This window comes from Carcharodon carcharias, chromosome 16 (assembly GCF_017639515.1).
Source record: "Carcharodon carcharias isolate sCarCar2 chromosome 16, sCarCar2.pri, whole genome shotgun sequence".
In the NCBI taxonomy this organism is placed as follows: domain Eukaryota; kingdom Metazoa; phylum Chordata; class Chondrichthyes; order Lamniformes; family Lamnidae; genus Carcharodon; species Carcharodon carcharias.
The window spans coordinates 107,808,054-107,820,540 of NC_054482.1; the positions used below are offsets into that span (position 1 = coordinate 107,808,054).

The 12,487-nt window shown below is 45.2% G+C and overlaps 1 protein-coding gene across 1 annotated transcript in view; it reads left to right on the forward strand.

Moving 5' to 3' along the window:
- ak5 (adenylate kinase 5) overlaps positions 1 to 12,487 on the forward strand; it is a 79,496-nt gene that overhangs the window by 19,664 nt on the left and 47,345 nt on the right. Inside the window, exons 5-6 of the mRNA XM_041208296.1 lie at positions 2,089 to 2,202; positions 3,930 to 4,121. Of these exons, the coding sequence (XP_041064230.1) occupies positions 2,089 to 2,202; positions 3,930 to 4,121 (306 nt within the window). The remainder of the gene's footprint in view (positions 1 to 2,088; positions 2,203 to 3,929; positions 4,122 to 12,487) is intronic.

A 12,487-nucleotide genomic window follows, 5' to 3' on the forward strand; every position in this document is an offset into this window, starting at 1 on the left:
AAATTAGGCCATTCAGCCCATCGAGTCTGCTCCGCCATTCAATCATGGCTGATAAGTTTTTCAACCCCATTCTCCCGCCTTCTCCCCGTAACCTTTGATCCCCTTACCAATCAAGAACCTATCTATCTCGGTCTTAAATATGCTCAATGACTGGCCTCCACAGCCTTCTGTGGCAATGAATTCCATAGATTCACCACTCTCTGGCAAAAGAAGTTTCTTCTCATCTCTGTTCTAAAAGGTCTTCCCTTTACTCTGAGGCTGTGCCCTCGGGTCCTAGTCTCTCCTACTAATGGAAACATCTTCCCCACGTCCATTCTATCCAGGCCTTTCAGTATTCTGTAAGTTTCAATCAGATCCCCCCTCATCCTTCTAAACTTCATCGAGTATAGACCCAGAGTCCTCATATGTTAAACCTTTCATTCCTGGGATCGTTCTCATGAACCTCCTCTGGACCCTCTCCAGGGCCAGCACATCTTTCCTAAGATACGGGGCCCAAAATTGCTCACAATATTCTAAATATGGTCTGACCAGAGCCTTATAAAGCCTCAGCAGCACATCCCTGCTTTTATATTCTAGTCCTCTCGAAATAAATGCCAACATTGGATTTACCTTCCTAACTACCGTCAGCCAAACAACCTTCCTCTTTCCACCACCCCCCCCACCTCCTTTTTTTCAATTGTTTTACATTAAGTAAAAAAAAAATGCTCAAAGAAAATGACTTTAAAAAAGACTTTTTTTTAATGTCCCAATGATTTTTCTCCAAGGTTGCAGAGAGTAATGTCCCGGAGATTGATCTTCAATTCTTGGAGACTCCAGGCCAATCCTGGAGTGTTGGCAACTCTATGGAGAAGAGAGAAAGTATCTAATTGTGATACTCCAGCCACTGAGTGAGGAGCAGGGCTTGTTGATCCAGATGGCCTTTTCCTGACCATCTTTTTCATATTTGCGTTAACTCCCTTTACTTTGCCTCAACAATGTATTTCAGTCCTAACCCTGAGTATCCCCTTCCTGCACAGTGATTTTTTTTTCCTCTCTCCCTCCCCCACCACTTGTGAAGCCAGCGAGCCTATGACCTCTCCGAGTGACCGTGCCAATTGCTGCTGAGATAGGGGCAGTTTTGTGCTTTGAGTTCCAGCCCGGTATGAACTGGATTAAGACTGTGCAAAACAAAAATAGAATTACCTGGAAAAACTCAGCAGGTCTGGCAGCATCAGCAGAGAAGAAAAGAGTTGACGTTTCGAGTCCTCATGACCCTTCAACAGAACTGTGCAAAGCCTATTGGTGTGGGTCCTTTTACTGTAAGGAGAGCGAGAAGCACCTTGGGACTGACCCCAGCCATCCTGTGGGTCATTTGAGCGCAGTTGACAATTAGTCTCGTACGTGGCTCAGTGGGAATGTTCTTGCCTCCGTGGGTCGTGGGTTCAAGCCCCACTCCAGATGCAAGTAATGGGCTGATGCTGCAATGCAGTTCTGAGGGAGTCCTGCATCTGTGCTATTAAGCCTCACTCCATCAGCCTGTTCAAGTGACTGTAAATGATTCTAAGGTGCTCTTTCGATGAAGAGCAGGGGAGTCATCCCTGGTGGGCTGGCCAGTTATTTATCCTTCAAACTGGATCATTTGTTTTAGTGATTTGTTATTAACACATTGTGCACAGCAAGCTCCCACAAACAGCAAAGTGACTGCTGCGTTTCCTACATTACCACAGCGCCTAGGCTTCAAAAGCCCTTTAGTACAGATGTCCCGAAAGGTGCTATATAAATGCAAGTTCATTCTCTTAAAATGGAGGGCCAATAAATACAATTAAAGGCCCAAACGTTCCAGTCCTGCCAATGTGAACGGAGATTTCAATGCCACGCAGTGGGGATGGGGGATGGGGGCTGGAAAATTCCAACTAGCTTGACGTTTTACTGTTATCATTTGTATAAAACCATATATTAACTATTGCATGTAATAGGGAGCAGCACAGGTCAAGATTCCAGAATGAATAAACCTGCTTTGTTATGATGATCTTCACTTTTAACATTCTTCTGGATAACATGAGCATGTTTTGATCGATTGTCCTCTGACGTGCGTCCTTCCTTTTGAAGGAAACGACCATCACGGAGATCAAACGCCGTTTGATGCAGCTCCCAGATGCCCAGGGGTTTGTCATTGATGGATTCCCAAGGGATGTTGCCCAGGTGTTGTCCTTTGAGGACCAGGTATGGAACTCTTACTGTGTTCTACTTTTGTAGGGGGGTCTCGCCTGGGATTGTAAGAACATAAGTGGAGCAGGTCATTCGGCCCCTCGGCTACTCCGCTATTCGGTAAGATCGTGGCTGATCTTCTGCCTCAACTCCACTTCCCATAGCCCTCAATTCCCTGAGACACCAAAAATCTGTTGATCGTAGTCTTGGAGCATTTACATCTCTCTGTTTGCAACGCCGGGTTTGTCTGACTATCTTTTGGAACCAAAATATGTTGAGAGGCCTAGCTAGCATGAAACTTCCAATCGCAAACATTGGAGCAAAATGTTAATAACTTGTTACAGCTAGGGAGGAAGTTAAACATGGAATTTAATAAATTCTGTGCAATAAACTAATTGCGTTATAAGTCAATTGAAAGAGATTTCTACGATTCCATTTACAGAATTTATTTAAACCTTCGTTTCTCCTGCATTATAAACTATAGATCCATTAATAGTTTTCCATCTGTGCTCTAGAAGGTTAGGATGTCTGCAGTGTTCATGTTTCTTTCCCCGGACTCCTAACTATCCACAATTAACGGAAGAGACGGAACCTGCATACACCTAGGATCTTTCAGGGCATCTTGAAGCATAGTTAACTGTTGTAAGGCAGGAAATGTGGCAGTCTATTTGAGCACAGCAAGATCCCACAAACAGTAGTGCCACGACTGTCTGGTTGAGCGATTAATGCTTTCGAGCAGCTTCACGTTTCGCTGCTCAAGCTCCGCTTACCACCTCCACCCTGCAGGCTCTCCTGCTCTCCCAGTCTGAACCCTACCGTTTAGAAGTCTGTACGTTCTTGTGTCCGAATCGACGCAGCGTTATGTGGAAATGGATCTGGGAAACTGGCTGCACATCTCATTCCATCCTGGATTTTTGGGAACCTGTTGCATCACTAGTACGCCCCCCCCACCCCCACACCCCGGTCATAAATGAGCAACTTCTAATTCTGGAATAAAAGCAAAATGCTGGAGATCTGAAATAAAAAGCAAAGTGCTAGCAATCCTCCGGTCTGGCAGCATCTGTGGAGAGAGAGAGAGAGAGAGATAGAGAGACAGAGTTAATGCTTTGAGTTGGACATGTCTCCTCTTCAGACCAAGCGTTCTGAAGAAGGCTCGTTTTCGCCTCGCAACATTTAACGCTGCTTCTCGCTCCACCGATGCTGTCCAGGGTCCCGGCACCTGCCAACGTGGGGGTCGGGTAGCGCCTTCGATCCCGGCAGTGAGACTTATTCACTTCTGCCACAAAAAAAAATGTTTTAGCTCCCAAGGTGATCTGTTGCCTCCAGCAGAGGAATCGAGAACCATCTAGGGCGTTTTTGGAAGGAAATTACTTTTACCCCACAAAGGGCAATGGAAACATAGAACTCATTCCTCCCAAGAGGTTGCGGCTGCCTGGACAGCTGGAGCTTTCAAGACGAATGCCAAATTATCCAGCACTGCCAAGGCAGGAGCCGCTGTGGGGGATGTGGCAGCCCAGCCAGTGGCCCATCGGCTTTCGGCAGTGGTAGAAAATCCCGGCCTAAGTTAAGTCCGTGTTGGTTGGGTGAGGGGGGTTTGGAGCTGAGGTACAGATCAGCCATGACCTAACTGACAGGCTTGACCTGCCCCTTGGCCTGATTGATTCTCTATATCGGTCCTTAATGCAGCTTCAGTATGTTTCTTTTCCCCCCTCCCCCACCTCCTTTTTAATCTTGTTCAACAGATCTGCACCCCAGATTTAGTTGTGTTCCTTGCATGTGCCAATCACCAATTGAAAGAGAGGCTGGAAAAGCGGGCAGCACAGCAAGGTCGCCCTGACGACAATCCCAAAGCCATCCAGAGACGACTGACCACCTTCAAGCAAAACACCATCCCATTGGTCAAGTATTTCCAGGAAAGAGGTCTGATTGTTACGGTAGGGTGTTAGCATTTTAAACCTTCTGAACGGAATATGACACCGACATTATCACTCCCAGCCCATCATAATTTTGACTTTTCATGTGCATCTTGTGCGGTGAGCTGCTATTACCTCGTTTCCTAAAGGGTTGACAATTTGTCTTTATTCCATGGTACAACCATGGGCGGGAGTTCCAGGATTTTGACCCAGTGACACTGAAGGAACAGTGATTTAGCTCCAAGTCAGGGTGGTGTGTGCTCCATGGAATGAAGACGCATGAGGTAAACCATGCCCCCAAAATGAGCTGCAACTTCTCTCTGTTCCCCCTCCATTGTAAGCTTTTATGTTTTACCAACATTTAGCCAGCCTCTGACCTATCCTCTTCTTTCTCCTAAGCTCCAGCAACGTCCTCCATCCTTCTCCATCAAACCGATGTGTACATAAATTGGGGGATTCTGCATGCTTTTCAGCCCAGGAGAATGGGAAATTCTTACCTCCTACAATTTAAACCCAAGCTCTGTGTTATGTTACCATTAGCTCTCAATTACCTCGCCTCTACTTTTCAACCTTGGTGATATCTTGAAATCATGGAGGCCATTCAGGTCAACATGGGTATGCTAGCTCTTTGAAAGAGTTATCCAATTATCCCGCACTCCCCTGCTCTTTCCCCATAGCCCTGCATTTTCTTTCCCTTTTTCAAGTATATATCTAATTCTCTTTTCACTAACTAATCTACTTTCACCCCACTTCCAGGAAGTGCATTCAGGACCTTTTCTCAAAACTTTCACAGGATGTGGGCATCACTGGCTGGGCCAGCATTTGTTGCCCATCCCTAGTTGCCCTTGAGAAGGTGATAGTGAGCTGCCTTCTTGACCTGCTGCAGTCCCTGTGGTGTAGGTACATCCACAGTGCTGTTAGGGAAAGAGTTCCAGGATGTTGACCCAGCGACAGTGAAGGAACGGTGATATATCTGCAAGCCAGGATGGTGAGTGACTTGGAGGGAAACCTCCAGGTGGTGCTGGTTCCATCTATCTGCTGCCCTTGTCCTAGATGGTAAAGATTATGAGTTCGGGAGGTGCTGTCTAAGGAGCCTTGGTGAGTTACTGCAGTGCATCTTGTAGATGGTACACACTGCTGCCACTGTGCGTTGGTGGTGAGGGAGTGGATGTTTAAGGTGGTGGATGGGGTGCCAATCAAGCATCATAACTTCCTGATAGGCAAAATAACTCCTCTCATTTCCCCCTTGGCTTTTTTATGTCTTTACCAAGGTCTTGCAACTTAAGATATGTTAGATTTACATTTCAAAATGTAATTGTTTTGCTTTCCGGAGTGAGATATTCAGTCTGTCATTAAAGTAATGAAAGGGTTAAATGGTGAGATTTTAAATGGAGTTGGCTTTGCAGGTGGGTTGCCTCGATGCTGGTGGTGATGGCTGTTTCCATCAAATGTTTGTGATGTGGTCCTGCCAGTGGATCTTGAAGGTGCTGCAGATGAAAGTGCTCTAGAAGGCGTATGTGATGCTGGTCAGTGCCAGCATCGAGGCTATCTTCCTGCAAAGCCAACTGCGTTGGACTGGTCACATTGCCCAGATGGATGTCTGCTCAAGATTGTGTTGTACGGAGAGCTGACCACTGCCAACACCTAGAACATTGAATCGTTTTAGTCCCCTTATCTAAGGAAAAATATACTGGCATTGGAGACAGTACGAAGAAGGTTCATTAGGTTGATTCTGGGTAGGGAGGGATTTTCTTATGAGGAGTGGTTGAGTAGGTTGGGCCTGTACTCATTGGAGTTTAGAAGAATGAGAGGTGACCTTTTTGAAACATATAAGATTCTTAGGGGACTTGACAGGGTAGATGCTGAGAGGTTGTTCCTCCTTGTGGGAGAGTCTAGGACCAGAGGGCATAATCCCAGAGTAAGGGGTTGCCCATTTAAGACAGTTTAGGAGGAATTTCTTCTCTCAGAGGGTAGTGAATCTATGGCATTCTTTACCGCAGACTGCTAGAGAGGCTGGGTCGTTAAGTATGTTCAAGGCAGATATTTTTAATCAGTAAGGGAATCAAGGGTTATGGGGGAAAGGCAGGAAAGTGGACCTGAGGATTATCAGCGGCCATGGTCTCACTGAATGGTGGAGCAGACTCGATGGGCTGAATGGCCTACTTCTGCTCCTACACCTTATGGTCAGAGGGGCCCCACACAAATGTTTCAAGGGCTCCCTGAAGAAGTCGCCCTCCGTGTGCCACATTGACCATCGCCAGTGGGAAGCGTAGGCCATAGATCATGATGCCTGGGGATGCCACACTCCGGAGTGGTGCAGACACCTTTGAGGCTGAGTGAAGAGCCAGCATTGAAGAGAAAAGGAGGAGAATGATAGATCCAATTGTTCCCAGCAGCGATTACACCTGCACCTGCTGTGGGAGAATCGGTCGATCACAGATAGGCCTGACTAGTCACCAGCGAGCCTGCAACCGAGGAAGGAAAGTACAACCTTTCAGAAAATCTTCATCTGCGAAGAAATTGCAAGAAGAAAGAAAGTGGGGCAGACAGACTTCAACACACAGGTTATTGAAAGTGATGGTGCATATAAATAAGGCCAGGAAACCAGTCAAACTAAACCTTCCTTTTATATCAAGAGGCTTGCAATACAAAAATAAGGGGTTAATGCTGGATACACACAGGATCTTAGCTGAACTATTTTGTTCTGTTTTAGCATTTTGCTTTAGGAAGGCCATAAAGAAAGACTTTCATTTGCGTAGCACCTTTCATGGCTTTCAGACGTTCCAAAGCCGCTTTTAGGTCAAATGATCAAAAGCTTGGTTAAAGAGGTAGGCTTTAAGAAATGTCTGAAAAGAGGAAAGCAAGGTGAAGAGGGGTAGGGAGGGTATTCCAAAGCTTGGGAGCTAGGCAGCCAGCAATGGTGGAGAGATTAAAATCGGAAATGCGCAAGAGGCCAGAATTAGAGCAGTGCAGATATCTGAGGGTTGTAGGGCTGGAGGAGTCTAGAGGTAGGGAGGGATGAAGCCCCTCAGAGGGATTTGAAAACAAAAATGATCTTTTTAAAATCAAGACCTTGCTTGAGCAGAAGTCAATTACGGTTAGCTAGTATAGGGGGTGATAGGGACTTGGTGCAAGATAAGGCAGCAGTAATGTAGGAAACATAGCAGCCTGTCCACACATAGCAACTCCTCCAAACAGCATGGAGGTAAAGGCCAGAATCTACTTGGGCTTTGGTACAGGGATAAATATTGGCCCTGTGACATGTGGGGAGAGAAGTCTCCTGCTCTCTTTGGAATAGTGCTGCGGGGTTTCTGTTGCCAGGAGCCTTGGTTAAGATTAGAAAGCCTGCAAAAGCAGCTGGAAAGAAACAATTGCTGTTCAGCTTGTCAGTAATCAATGAAAATGTGAAAAAGAACAAAAAGTTCTCACTGACAGGTATTACTGAGAAATGCATTTTTTTTAACTTACTCAGTATAATGGAAAATAGTTTTGATAACCCAGCAATCCTGTTGCCTTACATCTACTGAATAAAGCGTACTTTAAATCTGAATAAGGGAGGGAAACACACGCCAGGGTTGATATCAGACAAGGGTTAGGGTCAGCCTCAGGATTGAGTCAAGCCCCACACAGTCAAATAACTTGCCATCGCTAACAGATCACGCACAAGTAGGAATCAGCAATGTCTTACCTCAACAATTTCATCAGAGAAAGGTTTCACATATTTATATTCCCTTTTCAGATCCATCCCAAAGCATTTCAAGTTTGTATTGTGGTTATCTTATTGGTATGGTAATCCAAAGGCCTGACTGATGTTCCAGGAGAATTTAATTAATTGAATTCCGTTTCAAAATAAAAATGACCATGAAGCTGCCTTATCATAAAAAGACAACTGGCTCCCTAATGTCTTTTTAGGCAAGAAAATTTGCCATCCTTGCCTGGTTTGGCCTAATGTTATTGACTCTTAACACTGCAGTGACCTGGCAAGCCACTCCATTGTCAGGACAACAAGAGTGGGCAATAAATGTTGTTAGCCTTACCAAGAATGAATTCTGGTGGGTCATATAACTAGGGCAGTAGGGTTTTAAATTAAATCACGGGGACAGGGGATCAACTGTGGGAAGATGTGATCAATTTTTTTATTCATTTATGGGATGTGGGCTTCGCTGGCCGGGCCAGCATTTATTACCCATCCCTAGTTGCCCTTGAGAAAGTGGTGGTGAGCTGCCTTCTTGAACTGTTACAGTGACTCTGTAGTGGTTTGATACAACCGAGTGGCTTGCTAGGCCATTTAAGAGTCAGCCACCTTGCTGTGGGACTAGAGTCACACGTAGGACAGGCCAGGTAAAGATGACAGATTTCTTTCCCTAAAGGACATTAGTGATCCAGAAGACAAGGCAAGAGAGCTAGGTAGCAAAAAGAAAAGTAATGATCAGAGCAGGATATGAAGGGACAGAGCTTCTAAACTTAAGTGCACCAGCAGAGAAGACCAGAGATTGCAAAAATGATATAAGCACAGAACTAAAGGCATTGTATCTGCATGTAGCATTCATAAAGCAGATGAATTGACAGCTCATATAGAAATAAATATTTATTATCTTTTATTTATTCATGGGATGTGGGCATTGTTGGCTAGACCAGATTATTTAAGCAATCAGTGAAAAAGAACAGCAAGTTCCCACTGACGGGTGTTACTGAAAAATATATTTTTTATTTACTCAGTGTAATAGAAAATAGTTTTTTTAATCCAACAATCCTGTTGCCTTACATCAGCTAAATAGGAATATCGTACTTAAAAGCATACTTTAAAATCTGAATAAGGGAGGGTAACACTTTAATTGTCCTTGAGAAGGTGGTGGTGAGCTGCCTTCCTGAACGGCTGCAGCCCATGTGTAGGTACACCCACAGTGCTGTTAGAGAGGGAGTTCCAGGGTTTTTACTCAGTGACAGTGAAGGAATATTTCCAAGTCAGGATGTTGTGTGGCTTTGAGGGGAACTTCCAGGTGGTAGTGTTCCCATGTGTCTGCTGCCCTTGTCTTCTAGGTGGTGGAGGTCGTGGGTTTGGAAGGTGCTGTTGTAGGACCCTTGGTGAGTTGCTGCATTGAATCTTGTAGATGGTACACACTGCTGCCACTGTGAATTGGTGGTGGAGGCACAGTGGAATGTTTGTGGATGGGATGCCAATCAAGCGGGCTACTTTGTCCTGGATGGTGTCGAGCTTCTTGAGTGTTGTTGGAACTGTACTCATCCAGGCAAATGGAGAGTATTCCATCACGCTCCTGACTTTGAACTTTGTAGATGGTGGACAGGCTTTGGGGAGTTGGTACATGAGTTAATTTCCACAGAATTCCTAGCCTCTGACCTGCTCTTGTGGCCACAGTATTTATATTGCCATTCCAGTTCAATTTCTGGTCAATAGTAACCTCCAGGATAAAAGCAAAATCTGCGATTCCTCTGATGCCCTACATCATATCAACAATTTCCAGTTTTCTGGCCCCCAACGGCCTCCTCTTCACCATGGATGTCCAATCCCTCTATACCATCCAGGATGGTCTGAGGGCTCTCTGCTTCTTCCTTGAACAGAGGCCCGAACAATCCCCATCCACCACTACTCTCCTCCGTCTGGCTGAATTTTTTCTCACTGAACAATTTCTCCTTAAACTCGTCTCGCTTCCTCCAAATAAAAGCTGTGGCTATGAGTACCCGCATGGGCCCAATTATGCCTGTCGCTTTATGGGGTACGTGGAACATTCCTTGTTCCAATCATACTCGGGCCTCCTCCCACAACTCTTTCTCTGGTACATCGATGATTGCTTCGGTGCTGCTTCATGCTCTCGTCTAGACCTGGAAACATTTATTAATTATGCTTCCAATTTCCACCCCTCCATCACTTTCACATGGCCCATCTCTGACACTTCCCTTCCCTTCCTTGACCTTTCTGTCTCAATTTCTGGCGATAGACTGTCCACCAATATTCATTACAAGCCTACCGACTCCCACAGCTACCTCGACTACAGCTCCTCACACCCTGCTCCCTGCAAGGGCTCTATCCCATTCTCTCAGTTCCTTCGCCTCCATCACATCTGTTCCGATGATACCACATTCCAAAACCATGCTTCTGACATGTCTTCCTTCTTCCTTAACTGAGGTTTTCCGCCCACTGTGGTTGACAGGGCCCTCAACTGTGTCCGGCCCATCTCCCGCGCATCTGCCCTCACACTTACCTCTCCCTCCCAAAACCATGATAGGATCCCCCTTGCTCTCACTTTTCACCCCACCAGCCTCCACATTCAAAGGGTCATCCTCCGTCACTTCCACTCCAGCATGATGCCACCACCAAACGCATCTTCCCCTCAAAAACACACCACCCCGCCGCCCCCATGCTGTCGGCATTCCGTAGGGACTGTCCCCTCTGGGACATCCTGGTCCACTCCTCCATCACCGCCAACACCTCAACCCCCTCCCATGGCACCTTCCCGTGCAATCGCAGAAGTTGCAACACCTGCCCCTTTACTTCCCCTCCTCCTCACCGTCCAAGGGCCCAAACACTCCTTTCAGGTGAAGCAGCATTTCACTTGCACTTCTCTCAATGTGGTCTACTGCATTCACTGCTCCCAGTGAGGTCTCCTCTACGTTGGAGAGACCAAACGCATCACTAGGGCCATCTGTCACTTGCTCATCCTGCTTTCTACTCTTAATGTCACCATTAGCACCTCCTTTAGCCAGTATCACCACCATCAACACACCTTCGACCTTCTGTTTGTGACATCTTTTGCAATCTCTCCTTTGCTTCCACCTATCACTGGCCTTCTATCCAGCTTCACCTGTACCAACCCCCCCTTAAACAGTATATAGTTCACCACATTTTTACTTCTCTTGGCTCTGAAGAAGAATCATACGGACTCGAAACATTAATTCTCTCTTTCTCTCCACAGATGCTGTCAGACCTGCTGAGTTTTTCCTGCAATTTTTGCTTTAGTAGCCCCCAGGATGTTGATAGCCATTACAGAGACACAGCTGCAAGATGACACAGGCTGGAACATGAATATTCAAGGTTACATGACATTTTGGAAAACCAGGAAGCTAGGAAAAGGTAGTGGGTTGGCTCTGTTAATTAAGAATGATATTAATACAATAGAGAGAGGTTACCTTAGTTCTAAAGATCAAGATGCAGAATCAGTTTGGGTAGTGATAAGAAATAGTGAAGATCACTGTGGGAGTAAAATAGTAAAATCACTTAGGGGGGCTTATAAAGCCACACCCATAAAGATAACCACTTCATCGGACAGAGTATACAGGATGAAATAATGTGGGCTTGTGAGAAAGATAGGTCAATAATCATGGATGATTTTAATGTACATTGGGTGAATCGGATAGGGTGGAAGATGAGTTCCATGTTTTCGGGACAGTTTCTTAGAACAGCACGTGCTAGAACCAACCAGAGAGCAGGATATTCTAGATCTGGTAATGTGCAGCATGACAGGATTAATCAATGACCTACTAGTACAGGTGCCCCTAGGTAGCAGTGATCATAACATGATTGAATTTTGCATTCAGTTCACAGGAGAGAAGGGTTGATCTGGGTCTAAGGTGAGTGTTTTGAATTTGAATAAATAAAGGAAATTGAGGTTGTGAAGACAGAACTGGCTAAAGTAAACTGGGAAATTAGGTCAGTAGAGATACATTCCAGCGAGAGAGAAAAGCTCTAGCAGAAAGATATACCACCTGAGGCTAACTAAGGAAGTTAAAGATAGATAGTATCAGATTAAAACAAAGTGGACAATTCTGCAGATATTAGTGGTAGATTAGATGTTTGGGCAGAGTATGAAGAATAGTGAGAAAAATGAAGGGGAAATTAGAGTATGAGAGAAAGCTAGCTAGAAATATATTTAAAAAGGAAAAGAATAAGTTGTGTTGGTCCTCTAGAGAGTAAGAATGTAGAATTAATAGAAAAGAAGGAAATGGCAGATGAATTGACTAGATATTTTGTATCTGTCTTCAATGTAGAAGACACAAATAACATCCTAGAAATAAGTGTGTATCAAGAGGTGATAGGGAGAGAGGAACTTAAAAACAATTGCAATTGCCAGGGGAAGAGTACTTAGCTTTTAGTTCTAATAATTTTCTGACAAGTTCCCAGGTCCTGATGGACTTCATCCCAGGGTATTTAAAAGAACTGGCTGCTGAGATAGTAGGTGCATTAGGGAATTTTGCAAATTTAAAATTAGATTCTGGAATGGTCCCATCAAATTGGAAAAATAGCCAATGTGACTCCCCTAATAAAGAAAGGAGTGAGACAGAAAGCAGTAAACTACCGGCCAGCTAGCTGAACACCAGTCAGAGGGGAAAATGCTGAATCTACTATTACGGAGGTTATAGCGGAGCACTTA